The 12921-nt window shown below is 37.6% G+C and overlaps 1 protein-coding gene across 1 annotated transcript in view; it reads left to right on the top strand.

Annotated features, from left to right (window-relative positions):
- Window positions 1-12921, top strand: part of smyd3 (SET and MYND domain containing 3) — a 199490-nt gene that overhangs the window by 163367 nt on the left and 23202 nt on the right. The window contains exons 7-8 of the mRNA XM_052153168.1: window positions 5083-5185; window positions 7280-7390. Coding sequence (XP_052009128.1) covers window positions 5083-5185; window positions 7280-7390 — 214 coding nt within the window. The remainder of the gene's footprint in view (window positions 1-5082; window positions 5186-7279; window positions 7391-12921) is intronic.

Here is a 12921-nt window from a genome sequence, read left to right as displayed (position 1 = left end):
GTTGCTGGCAGATATGATGTTCCAAGCTTCTTGGAGAATTCACCACAGTTCTTCTGTCTACTTATGCTGTCTCAATTGCTTCTGTCACTTCATGTAATCTCAGACTGACACAATGTTCGGGGTGGCTCTGTGGGGGCCATGACATCTGTTGCAGGGCTCCCTGTTCTTCTATTATTTTATATTTGCAAAGTAATTTTTGGAAGTCTAAAATGTATTTTTCCTATTGACACACTAAAGCTGAAGATATAAATAATAATCTTAAGACAAATGCTTTTGTGAAACATCTTATGTGCCTAAATGTTTTGCACAGTACTGTGTTTATTTATATATACACACACACACACACACACACACACACACACACACACACACTGGCTGCCAAAAGTTTCATTTTATTTTTTTATAAACTTTATATATTCTGTATATGTATATTTATTCATGTATCTGTGTGTAGTACATGATATGCCAATTCATTACAATCACAATTATTTCCTATTTGCCAAGAAAGGCCTCCAAATACTTCTATAAATATTTAAATAATTCAAAATGATAAAATATCATATGATAATGCATACATATGGGTTATTATATATTATAAATGGTTTATCAAAGTAGTCAGTCATAGTTGTCATATTTCTTAAAAATAGAATAAATATTTTTGGTAACACTTTACAGTTATGTTCCATTCGTTAACATTGTTTAACAACATTAGTTAACATGAACTAACAATGAAAAACACTTTTACAGTGTTTAATGTAAATTTGAACATATACTAATATATTTTTTAAATAAAAACTACGAACTAACATAAACTAAAAATGAACAACTGTATTTGTATTAACTAACATTAACAAACATGAAAAATACTGTAATAAAATGTGTTGTTCATTGTATGTTCATGATTCCTAAAGCATTAACTAATGTAAATGAATGGAACCTGATTGTAAAGTGCTACCATATATTTTTTTGGAAAGACTGGGTTTTGGACATGGGTACTACTTAAAATCTTAACATTGGCTTTGGAAAAGTAGCACAAATACATTGAAGGTAAAAGTTGAGACCTCTTTGTTTTAATAAAATTCAACACCTCAGTCATAAAAGTGCCTGTAGCTGAGGAAACACACTATTATCGTTTTCTAGAAAATAAATCTGTATTGAGGACAGCAAAATATCTCACTTTGGAAGATAAAGAACTCTCCTCCCTGTGTGGGCCATTAAACTGGCGCAACTTCAATATTCAACATCCATGGGAAACACTGCACTTCTATGAATATGAGCCTCTGGGATTACAGTGAACAAACAAAGCTAGCAAGACAGATACTGAAATTGCTGTTTAGATATATGCTATGATTTCACGAAACTGGATGAGGTGGAATCAAGCCTTCAGACATTGTTGTAAATGTCTTAGAGCAGGGGTTCTCAATGGGGCAGGACCGCCCCCCAGGGGGCATTCAAAGGATGGCAGGGGGCGCTGAGAGCAAATTAGTAGAGAGGGGGGCGTTAGGTTACAAATGGGGGGCGTTTATCATTCATAATAATAAAATCTATCGTCAAGTTCGTTTATGCATGAAAACATTTATCTAGACTTGGAGTATAGCAGTTGGTTCTCAATTGTATGGGTTGGTACTGATTTATACTGCGGTTCACCTGATTTTGATGTCTAGCGACGCGTCTGCAGTATCTGGTTTTGCAGCGTCAAATAAACAGTAGGGGGTGTTCATCAAAAAAGGTTTAGAATCGTTAATGACGTAAAAATATTCTTCCATGAGAGCAAGTCCTGTGTGTTTACCGTCAGCTGGGTGGGCCCGTTCTAATCCCACTGTATACACTGTACTTATGCAGTGTTGAGGTTTCCTCCAGACCATGACAAACAGCAGTAATTTGTTGCTGTGGCATTATGAATGGTTTCCGATGTTATAGTAGAAGACTCAAGAGAAGGACATTGTGTATTCCTGTTCACATAAAGAGGCTAATTATGCTTTCATGGCTGATTTATAATGACTGTGTTTGTTCTGTCATGCTTGTGTGCATGTAAATACATTTTGCTAACTGTCTCTTTAAGTCTTGACCACAATGGAGTAGTTGTTGGCATGCATGATATTCGAACATGAATATAATATATGAACACAAATAGAAACTGTAGTAGACACATATTATACAGTAGGTTGGTCACTTACAGTAACTTTTAGGAGATAATAACAAACAAATCATTAGTTCATGTGCATAAAGTAAGTTAGAAATGAGATGACACATTAATATATTTAATGTAAATTATTTGGTGTTTCTTCAACTTTGGGCAACTTCATGTCCCAAGGGGTGATTTTTATTAAACAAACAGATTTAAAGATGTTTTGTTTTGTTATATTAAGTTCCCATTAAAACTGACTTGAAACGTATTACCAGGCCTTCATCATTTATTTTTGGTACTTTTAAATGCCGCTTATGTATATATTTTATTGTTTTAGCCTAGTACCAGACCCAGACTTTCAAAATCCATAAAAATTTTTTTTACATGTTTATAACATGTTTATTGTCTAAACAGAGAGTGATATGAAAATACATTTCAATATTTATTTTGTGAAAGTAATTTCTATCAATATGCCAAATTTACGACTGTCCCACAGTTGTGGCGTCACTTCCGCCTGCACACCAAATAATTTTGCTACTAATAATGTTCTGTCAAAAGTTAGTGTACTTGTTTATGAAGTCAAAAAAGTGTCAATGAAGAGCATGTTTGAGATAAAATATGACACATGTGATGAAGAAATCCAAGGTGAATATAAGTTTTGAGCAGAATATTTTAGATAGATGTAATTTCCAATCAAGCTGTAATTTTACCAAATTGTGTAAAAAGTGTGAAAATATTATTTACAATGAAAAAAAAAATATTTTTAGCCCATTTGTAGATTTGCACATTTCAATTTTATAACAAAATTCCATAAATTAACTTGAGAAATGTATGGATTTGTGTTATTAAATATATATATGTACATCTTAAAAATAGGCTAAAATAATATTTTAAGTGTAATTGTGTCTATTTAGGATTTATAAAATGTGGAATAAGCCTTAGCAAGATTAAGAAAGCAATTGTATTTAATTTATTTCCATTTCTTATTTAATTGCTGTGGTGAAAATTAAATATTTTTGCAATTCGTCTTTTGTTGCATGTAGGCTACATACTCTGTTGGAATATCTGCGGTTATCTGAGTTACCGTAGACATTGTCAGTTCAAACCAGTCTGGCCATTCTCTGTTGACCTCTCTCATTAACAATCCATTTCTATCTGCAGAATTGCTGCTCACTGGCTTTTTTTTTCTCACAAAGCTTTTTGCTTTTGGCACCATTCTCTGTAAATTCTAGAGACTATTATGTGTGAAAATCCCAGAAGATCAGCAGTTACAGAAATACTCAAACCAGCCCGTCTGGCACCAACAAACATCCATGTGATTATCTAATCAGCCAATCGTGTGTCAGCAGTACAAGAGTCAGGAGATTCAGTTAATGTTCACATCAACCATCAGAATGTGGAAAAATGTGATCTCAGTGATTTGCACCATGGCATGATTGTTGGTGCCAGATTGGCTGGTTTGAATATTTCTGTAACTGCTGATCTCCTGGGATTTTCACACACAACAGTCTCTAGAATTTACAAAAACAAAAAACATTCTGTGGCAGTTCGGTGGATGGAAATGCCTTGTTGATGAGAGAGGTCAACAGAGAATGGCGAGACTTGTCCGAACTGACAAAGTCTACAATTATTCAGATAACCACCCTATTCATTTGTGGTAAGAACAGTTGGCACTGTTTTGGCTGCACGAGGGGGATCTACACAATATTAGGCAGGTGGTTTTAATGATGTGGCTGATCAGTGTATATATATACAGACAGATAGATAGATACAGGCCCCATTCCCAACAGCCATCACTCCAACACCTTATCCTTGAGTAATCATGCTAAATTGCTAATTTGGTACTAGAAAATCACTTGCCAATATATCATACAGAGTTGAAAGTTATTTGTTTTTTTTAAATGTAGCTTTATATTGTTTTTGTATTTGTTTTTGAATTTGCAATAGGCTGGCATGTCTTAAGGTCAATATTAGGTCAAAAATGGCAAAAAAAGAAACTGCTTTCTCTAGAATCTCAGTCAATCATTGTTTTGAGGAATGAAGACTATACAATGCTTGAAATTGCCAACAATCTGAAGACTTCATAGAAAGTTGTACACTACAGTCTTCAAAGACAAAGGAAAACTGGCTCTAACAAGGACACAAAGAGATGTGGAAGGCCAGATGTACAACTAAACAAGAGAATAAGTACATCAGAGTCTCCAGTTTAAGAAATAGACACCTCACATGTCCTCCGCTGACAGCTTCATTGAATTCTACCCGCTAAACACCAGTTTCATGTACAACAGTAGGAAGACTCAGGTGTGGAGGCCTTATGGGAAGAATTGCAAAGAAAAAGCCAGATAATTGGAAAAGAGTGTTATGGATCTTTACCCCATTGAGCTTTTGTGGAATCAGCTAGACTGTAAGGTGCGAGAGAAGTGAACTGAATCTATAAATCAGTGTTTGATGAGGAAAATTTTTATGAGTTTTACCTTTAATGAGTGTGTATTTTGTATTTCACCACCTTGTCTTTATTAAATCAACTTCGTTTTTTCTTTTCTTTTCTTTTTTCTAAAAAGTGAAAGGCATCAATAACGCAATGCCATAAACAATGTTTTCTTCCAAAGGGTTATTTTTACTCTTCAAAAAGGTTTAATCTGTCATATACAAGTAGTAATTCAGAAGTAATTTATCCAAACTGACTTAAACTACACTTATTACAGGGACTGTCATCTTGTGTCTTGCTCAAGGACACAATAGTAGTTGCACACGGATCGTTTCTAGTTTGGTTTGAACCTAAAACCTTTAGATTACAGGCCCAGATCTTTAACCACAAAAAGGCCTAATTTAGGATAAAGTATGCCATCCTCCATGATAAAGTCTAGTTGAAAAGGTCCATTCACAAATTCATGTCAACTTGGCTTAAACATGGTTCAAGAGTTCCTGGTTTAATTTGTGTTTGTCTGTACTAGCATGTCCCTGCTGAACCACGACTGCCAGCCAAACTGTGTCATGATGTTTGAAGGCAAGAAACTCACACTGAGAGCTGTTCGGTTCATCAGAACCTGCGAAGAGGTACAAACACACACACAAAATAAGCTATTTAAATAGGAATATACCTTACACTTGTGTTATTTTTAACTAACTACTAACTACAGGTTTTAATTGTTCAATTCGCTTCTGAATGGAGCACAAACTATTCACACTTTTTTATTAAAACCACGCCGTTTTGACTGATTTTCTAAATTGCAGGCACTTAACAGAGCTCCCTGCCAAATGAACGTAACCCTAATTCAGTAATCCGAAGAATAACTCTCACAAATAACTCTTAAGGCATTTAGCGGACGTTCAACTAAACAATCAACCTTGGCTAATCAGTGCTCATTTAAACCCATTTACACCAGTCACACCACTAGCCTAATGAAACCGGCATAGACAGCGTTCCCCAAGCCAAAATATTCACATACACATGAATCCCTTCAGTTGATCAGTGCTGGAGTGTGGGATGTGGTTTTTAGGGTTGGCCCCGTCCTGCACGCTCGACAACAGAGAAACTCATGCAACCCCTCATTATGCGGCCGATCTGTTTATTTCCCCACCAAAAGTTTAAATATTCCAAAGTAAATCAGGCAGTCATGCTTAATTTCCCGCTGACAGGGGAAGGGAACATCGAGAGAGAGGAAAGTGAACCAGAGAAAGGAATAATAGGCAAGCTCTCTGTACACAGGATGTAATGAGAATTCACACTTTAGAGCTGTGTGGTATACGACTGCAGAATACATGAGTGATCATCTTCCTACACACACAGTTTGCATGCATACATACACATTCACACTGCAGTATTATAATTCATACACCCACTCATATTTTCACACTGTACACACAGAGCTGTTTACCCATGAGGGTCACATGCATGCTGTATCTGTTTTTCTGCCTCCTGTTTCTGTTGTTTACTCTATTTACTCATCTTTTCTGGTTTTATGTACTCTAGTCCTTCCATCTAACTCTGTTTCTCCGAACTGAATGTTCAGTCTGTAATAGCCAATAGGCCAATCCCATTGTTTACAAACAATGCAACGCACGCGCAGTAAGTGGTGGCGGAAAATCTGTTAGATTTGACAGATTGGACAGCTAGTGCTGGTTAGATTAAAATAAGTATTTAGGTTAAAAGCTAGCTAGGTTTGGGACACTATTGCTAGCAACATAGCTAGTTACAAGCCATGATAAATACAGAAATATTCTTAGCTATTATTATAATGATATGAGTTAATAACACACACACTTAATAAAATGTTTGCTGCAAAGTGGGTTGGAAATGATGTCCACAGTCCAGTCAGCTCTGTCAACAAGCCACAGCCATCAACGAGAGGCCATTTGTCAGTGGTGTAATCCAATTAAAGCTAAGCCCTCGATTTTTGCCTTTTCGATTTTGACAGACAACAGGACAGCATGACATTTCATTTACTGTAGCTTAACCAGACAATTTAAAGGTGACAGCTAATCTTTTTTTTAGGACTGTTGGGTCAGCTAGCCAGTCTTTTTGCCACTTCTTCCATCTGTGACGTAGGCGGTGGCGTTGCCAAATTATTGGTCTATATAGATTGCAACAGTGCCCTTCTACTTTTTTCACCATCTTGGTTCTGGAAGTACACTCACCAAGCACTTATGTGATTATCTAATCAGCCAATTGTGTGGCAGCAGTACAATGCATACAATCATGCACAGGTCAGGAGCCTCAGTTAATGTTCACATCAACCATCAGAATGGGGAAAAATGTGATCTCAGTTATTTCAACCATGGCATGATTGTTGGTACCAGACGGGCTGGTTTGGTATTTCTGTAACTGCTGATCTCCTGGGATTTTCACACACAACAGTCTCTAGCGTTTACTCAGAATGGTGCCAAAAAGAGTGGCAGTTCTGTGGACGGAAATGCCTTGTTGATGAGAGAGGTCAACAGAGAATGGCCAGACTGGTTCAAGCTGACAGAAAGCTGTGGTAACTCAGTGAGCAGAATAGCATCTCAGAATGCAAAAAACGTTGAACGCTTAAACAACAGAAGACCATGTTGGCACTTTATTAGGACCATAGTGTTCCTAATAAAGTGTTCAGTGAGTGTATTCTGAGATGTCTCTTTTAATGACTCTGCTCTCTTTTTCTCTCTGTCTAGTTGACTATAAGCTACACCGATGTCCTTGCGCCCAGCAAAATGAGACAGGCCCAGTTACAGGAGCAGTACCACTTCCTGTGTCAGTGTGAGCACTGTACCTCTAAAGATAAGGTAAGCTGCATGGACACCTTCCCCCAGATCTATTTCTTTCCCTTATCCTTTCTTTCCTGCTGAAAAAAAAGCTTAAACCAGCCTAAGATGGCTTGCTAGTGTTAGCTGGTTTCCCAGCCTGGTCAGGCTGGTCTGTTTGCTGGTTAAATAGGGGCTTTTTCAAACACTTGTCAGCTGGTCAACAGTGAAGCTAGCTGACTGACCAGCTAAACCAGCTTAATGCCAGATTGGCCAGGCTGGGAGACCAGGTTAAACCAGCAAACCAGCTTATTGCTGGTTTCTGATTCTTTTTTATTTATATATACAGTGCATCCGGAAAGTATTCACAGCCCTTCACTTTTTCCACATTTTGTTATTCAAATTTTGAGTGTCATTGCAAAGGCTGTGAATACTTATTTTTTCGTTTTAAATTTTTTATAAATTTGCAAAGATTTCAAACAAACTTCTTTCACATTGTCATTATAGGGTATTGTTTGTAGAATTTTTGGGAAAATAATGAATTTAATCCATTTTGGAATAAGGCTGTAACATGACAAAATGTGGAAAAAGTGAAGCGCTGTGAATACTTTCCGGATGCACAGTACATATATATATATATATATATATATATATATATATAGGGGTTATCCTCTCTTTGCACTCGTTTTTCAGTTTAATTTGATCTCTTTCACCTTATCACTCTGTGCTATCGCTCCTGGAAGAGGCTTCTCTCCACTTCATTGTGTTCTGGTTGTGTCACTATCTATCATACCTGGCCTTTCCTGTTCTCCTCCATGTTCTCTCTCTTTCCTCGTTGTCTTGCTCTTTATCCATCCTGCTTAACCCTTCGAAAGCATTTAGCTATGTGTCAATCTGTCAATTCAGCCTTAGACCATCGCCCTTCTCTCCGCACTGCCCTGGGGAGCCCGTCCTCAGCAGGGCCTGTCATCTGTGATCATCACTGTGATGACAGGAGCATGTCAAGACTAAAGCTTTGGATGGCATGCAAGAGAGTAAAAGAATGCAGATAAATGAGTGGCAAGGATGGAGAGAGGGAGAGATGGGAATTTAAAGTGTGTAATGTCTATGATGTTAAAATTAGGGCTGACAATTGATTAAAAAATGTAATCAAATTGACTAAATGATATGCTGATATGCTAATCAAATTAATCGTGTATCAATATTTACTGAGAAAAGCCCCAAAATCAATATAATATAAAGATATTGCATTTTTTTGGCAGGCAAGTAATTAATTGAATTAGCATTACAAAAAATTTGTTTTAGAAATCAATATATTGTTTGATTTATTTCCAAAAAAATGTATTTCCATTGAACAAAAGCCTATCATTGTTCTACAGGAGCTTGTTTGGCTCAACCAATAGCATATGTTTGGGGCGGGACTATCTGTTTTGCCCACCATTGGGGAGAGAGTTTGGGAAACCTGTTTCAGTTCCGTTTGGTGGCGCTAGTGGTTAATAATAATTAAACATTTCACCTTGAAATGTATGTGTGGTTGATACAGGGAAATGGTATTTGTGCCCTGTGTGCTTGAGCATGTCACAGGCATACACTGAGTTCTTTCCAGGCTGATGTTGTGGTTATTTTGCACCTGCATACCGGCATACCACGCTAAATAACTGTGCGCTTAGCTCAAGAAATAGAGGCTTTATCCTGATTGTTAACACCTACACAGCTGCTCATGCTGACCTGTGCTTGAGTCATCTGTCAGATCTGAGCAGATAAGAATAAACGTTCATGCTCAAGGCAGCTGAAATGGAGACTTGGGTTTCATTCTTGTCTTCAGTTGCTTCTGGGCTTGAATCAAACACAATAGAATATATATATATATATATATATATATATATATATATATATATATATATATATATATAGCTTTATTTAATAAGATTTGATGATTTTAGAGAAACTGATATATGTATGAGTTTCAGCATGAACTAAGTTGAGTTTATTATCCATCCATCCATCTGTCTGGCCGCCCATCAATCCATTTGTCTTTCTGTCCATCTATCCAACAATCCATCCATCCATTTATCCATGCATCAATCCTTCCTTGCTTCCGACCATCCACTCATCCATTTATCCATCCATCACTCCATCCATCGTTTTATCCATCTGTTTGTCCATCCATCTATTGGTCAATCTGTCTGTCAGTCCATCCATTCATCCATTTTAATCCATTAATCCATAATCAATTCACCCAGACATTTATCCGTCTGTCCATCCTTCTATCTATCAATCCGTCCATCCATGCACCCATCCATCTCTTCATTCATCCATCTGTCCGTTCATCCATTCATTCATCTCTCCATCGATGTGTCCATCTAGCCATCCATCTAGTACACGTGTTTTACAGGTTTTGGCTTGGCATTATTAGTGGTCATTTAGTGGTAGAGTTCCTAAAGGGCTTTTCAGTCCAAATGTGTTCTTGCACTATAAAAAGCTAGATGCACCACAACAAATATAACAGCACACAGGTGTCTTCAGAGGTGTTTTTAGAGTTGAAGTTACTTGACACTGCATCTATTAATACAAGACGCTTTTGTGCGAGACGCTGAAAAATAGCCAGATGTGTTGCAACTATCAGCAATTATCAACAGTGTGAACTGACACAAGATCATGTTTGGTTTGAAAAGCCCCTAACTTGTCCTGAACAGTTGCTATGGTCATAAATGAGGAGAGGGGTGCTATGACTTGTCTAGGCAGACAATGAAACGGGAGGAATAATTCCATCATTTTAGACTCATATTTATTGAAAGACTGCTCAGACTTGTCAGTATAACATAGAAATAAGGACAATTATGGAAATGTTTTCATGCCAAGTCCAACATTGTGACTACAAGTTTCGCAAAGTACCTCTCACATTTTTGAAAGTTTGTAGAACTCCCCAATGTGTTTTTGTTGTTCAGCACATTTCTCGTCATCACACACCACCAACTCCCCTCACTGTGCATGAGGTAATTGTAGATGAGGTTTGTTAAGTGGTACACTGATGATGTTCTGATGAGATGGGCTTGTTGATTCACCACCAGCTTTGCGGTAATCTGACAACCTTAGTGACTGCACTAGGAAAGACTGAGACGTCTCCTCTGCCAAAATTAGTCTGTCCATACTGACACACTGAAACAATAGAGCAGCTGTATATGTAAAAGGGAGGAGTCGGCAGGTTTTAACCTTCCCAGGATGAGTGGTGACCGGAGATGTGATTTACCCTGAGAGTATTTTTAGGGGCCGCAGATGTTCTTTCTTTCATAAAGGTGCTGTCTTGTAATGCTGGACTCTCCTTTTTGACTCAGTGCTTTTTTTCACATTACCTTACCAATCTATTTCTCACATAGAGTGTTAACCATAGGATCCATTCAAACAAACATGTTTTTGAGTCATGGACAAAACTTTATGCACATTTTAAAAGTCTGGCTACATGAGACCTTTGTACTGATTCTTCTTACAGTAGTAGACCATTTTGTAAATCAATGGACTTCCTCCCATGCTCCTTTTACAGGCATCTTTGAACCTAGTGCACCCTAATCAGTTCTGTAATTAATCGCATGATTATTGAATTTACACAATAATAAACAAAGTCTGAACCACAGTCTGCAATCTACAATTTGATGCATGGCTCTGTCCCTGCAATTACAGTATGCTGTTCAGTTGAACATGGAAATGGCTTCTTTATTGAAACAGAGAGCCAAATAAAAAGTGTTTGCATCCTGGACAGCCCCCTTTGTGCAAGCAGCAATTATAAGTGTAATTTCATGCTTCAAGATGGTTTCATAGCTACAGAGATTCCCCTGGAAAGTAAAATGCAAGCTGATGTAATGTGCAGTCTACAGCTAGTACAGAGCAGGTATAAAGATTGTTTGTTTAGTCTGTTAAAAGCCTTGACGTCATAAGCTTTAGTCTTATATTTGAGTGGAAAGGATTTGGTGTGATTGACAGTTTGACGCTGATCTGGTCAAGTTTTAGCATGTTTGCCATGCTCAGAAGTGATGTAATTTCCTCTTATCAGTTTTATTAATGTTTCCTGCATTGGCTGGATTTGCAGTCTCAGGAATTCTGTAGTTCACCCAAAATGTGCTCTGTGATTAAACCCATATACTGATATTTTTTTCAGTGGAACACAAAATTTGAAACTTTTTGCAGTTGTTAACATTTTGTAGTGACCACCAAAACGCAATTTGTTCTTGCATGTGTAGAACCATACAAAGATGTTTTCTATTTCTGGATGTGAGTGCGGGCGAGGTGCAAGCTCTTCAGTAAAGGAAGATTATCAGTAAATAACGACTTAAATTCCATATATTAGATGGCTTCAGAAGACTTGGAATATAATGCACAAGTCACATGGACTATTTTTATGGTGTTTTTATAGTATTTTTGGTCCTTTTTGGAGCTTGACAAACTTGTTCTGTAAGAAAAGCAGCATACAGGTTTAAAATTTTAGTTTTTGGATGAACTATCCATTTAAAGCACCAGTTTTCGGTCTGGAAAAGACTTCAGGAAATGAGCGCCATTCACTGGCAGATGGCCTGCAGGTTTTTGACCTCTCATGAAATACATATATTTCTTCCACATTTTGGACAGCTTGCTCTCCTCATCATGAATCATTCATAAAGCTTGAATGCTTTATATGAACCGAGTATGCTTGAACAACAACGCATAACTGGGCAAAATATGTGCAGCTTATTTCGTTTACATTTTATGATTGTTTCTGTGACTTCTTTTTGAGCACTAAAATACTGAATTGTGCAATTCATATGAATTTAATCCAGGGAAGAAAAACAACATTTGAGGATGTCTTGTCAAATCAGATGAGCTGAGTTTATTTGGATACAAATCTGTTTTTCAATGTGCCACATTCATACATACTGTATACATGGGGACCTCTATCATCCATAGAACTTGGCTCGATAATGAAGTCCATTTTTTAGCATAAAATCTACTCACACATTCCGGTTACATTCTCTCACCTCAGAGCGCTTAAAAATGTTTCTAATGCCAATTATAGGATCTTTCTCCTAATGTGGTGTGAAATTGCATAACAGATATGTTGTAAAAAATAAAATTTTAGGGCTACCTATTAAAAGAATAAATGCCAAAATAAGTGAGTGAAGTAAATTTTTAGATTTGTTTTTTCAGGTCTGTCCTTCAGTGTCAGTTCACAAAGTGGCGAAATTCATGAATATTAATTATGTTATGTGCAGATATCCATCTCCATCCATCCATCCATCTTCAACCACTTGCAGGGGGCCCCAAACTTCCGTATCCCAAGCCATATTAACAGCTCTGACTGGGGGACCCCGAGGCGTTCCCAGGCCAATGTGGAGATGTAATTTCTCCACCTAGTCCTGAGTCTTCCCCGAGGCCTCCTCCCAGCTGGATGTGCCTGAAACACCTCTCTAGGGAGGCGCCCAGGCGGCATCCTTACCAGATGCCCAAACCACTTCAACTGGCTCCTTTTGATGCCAAGGAGCAGCGGATCTACTCCGTGTTCCACCCGGATGGCTGAGCTCCTCACACTATCTCTAAGGGTGAAA

The sequence above is a fragment of the Xyrauchen texanus genome, chromosome 22 (assembly GCF_025860055.1).
Source record: "Xyrauchen texanus isolate HMW12.3.18 chromosome 22, RBS_HiC_50CHRs, whole genome shotgun sequence".
Lineage (NCBI taxonomy): Eukaryota > Metazoa > Chordata > Actinopteri > Cypriniformes > Catostomidae > Xyrauchen > Xyrauchen texanus.
The sequence above is the reverse complement of the archived record's forward strand: the minus strand, read 5'-3'. Positions and strand labels throughout refer to the sequence as shown.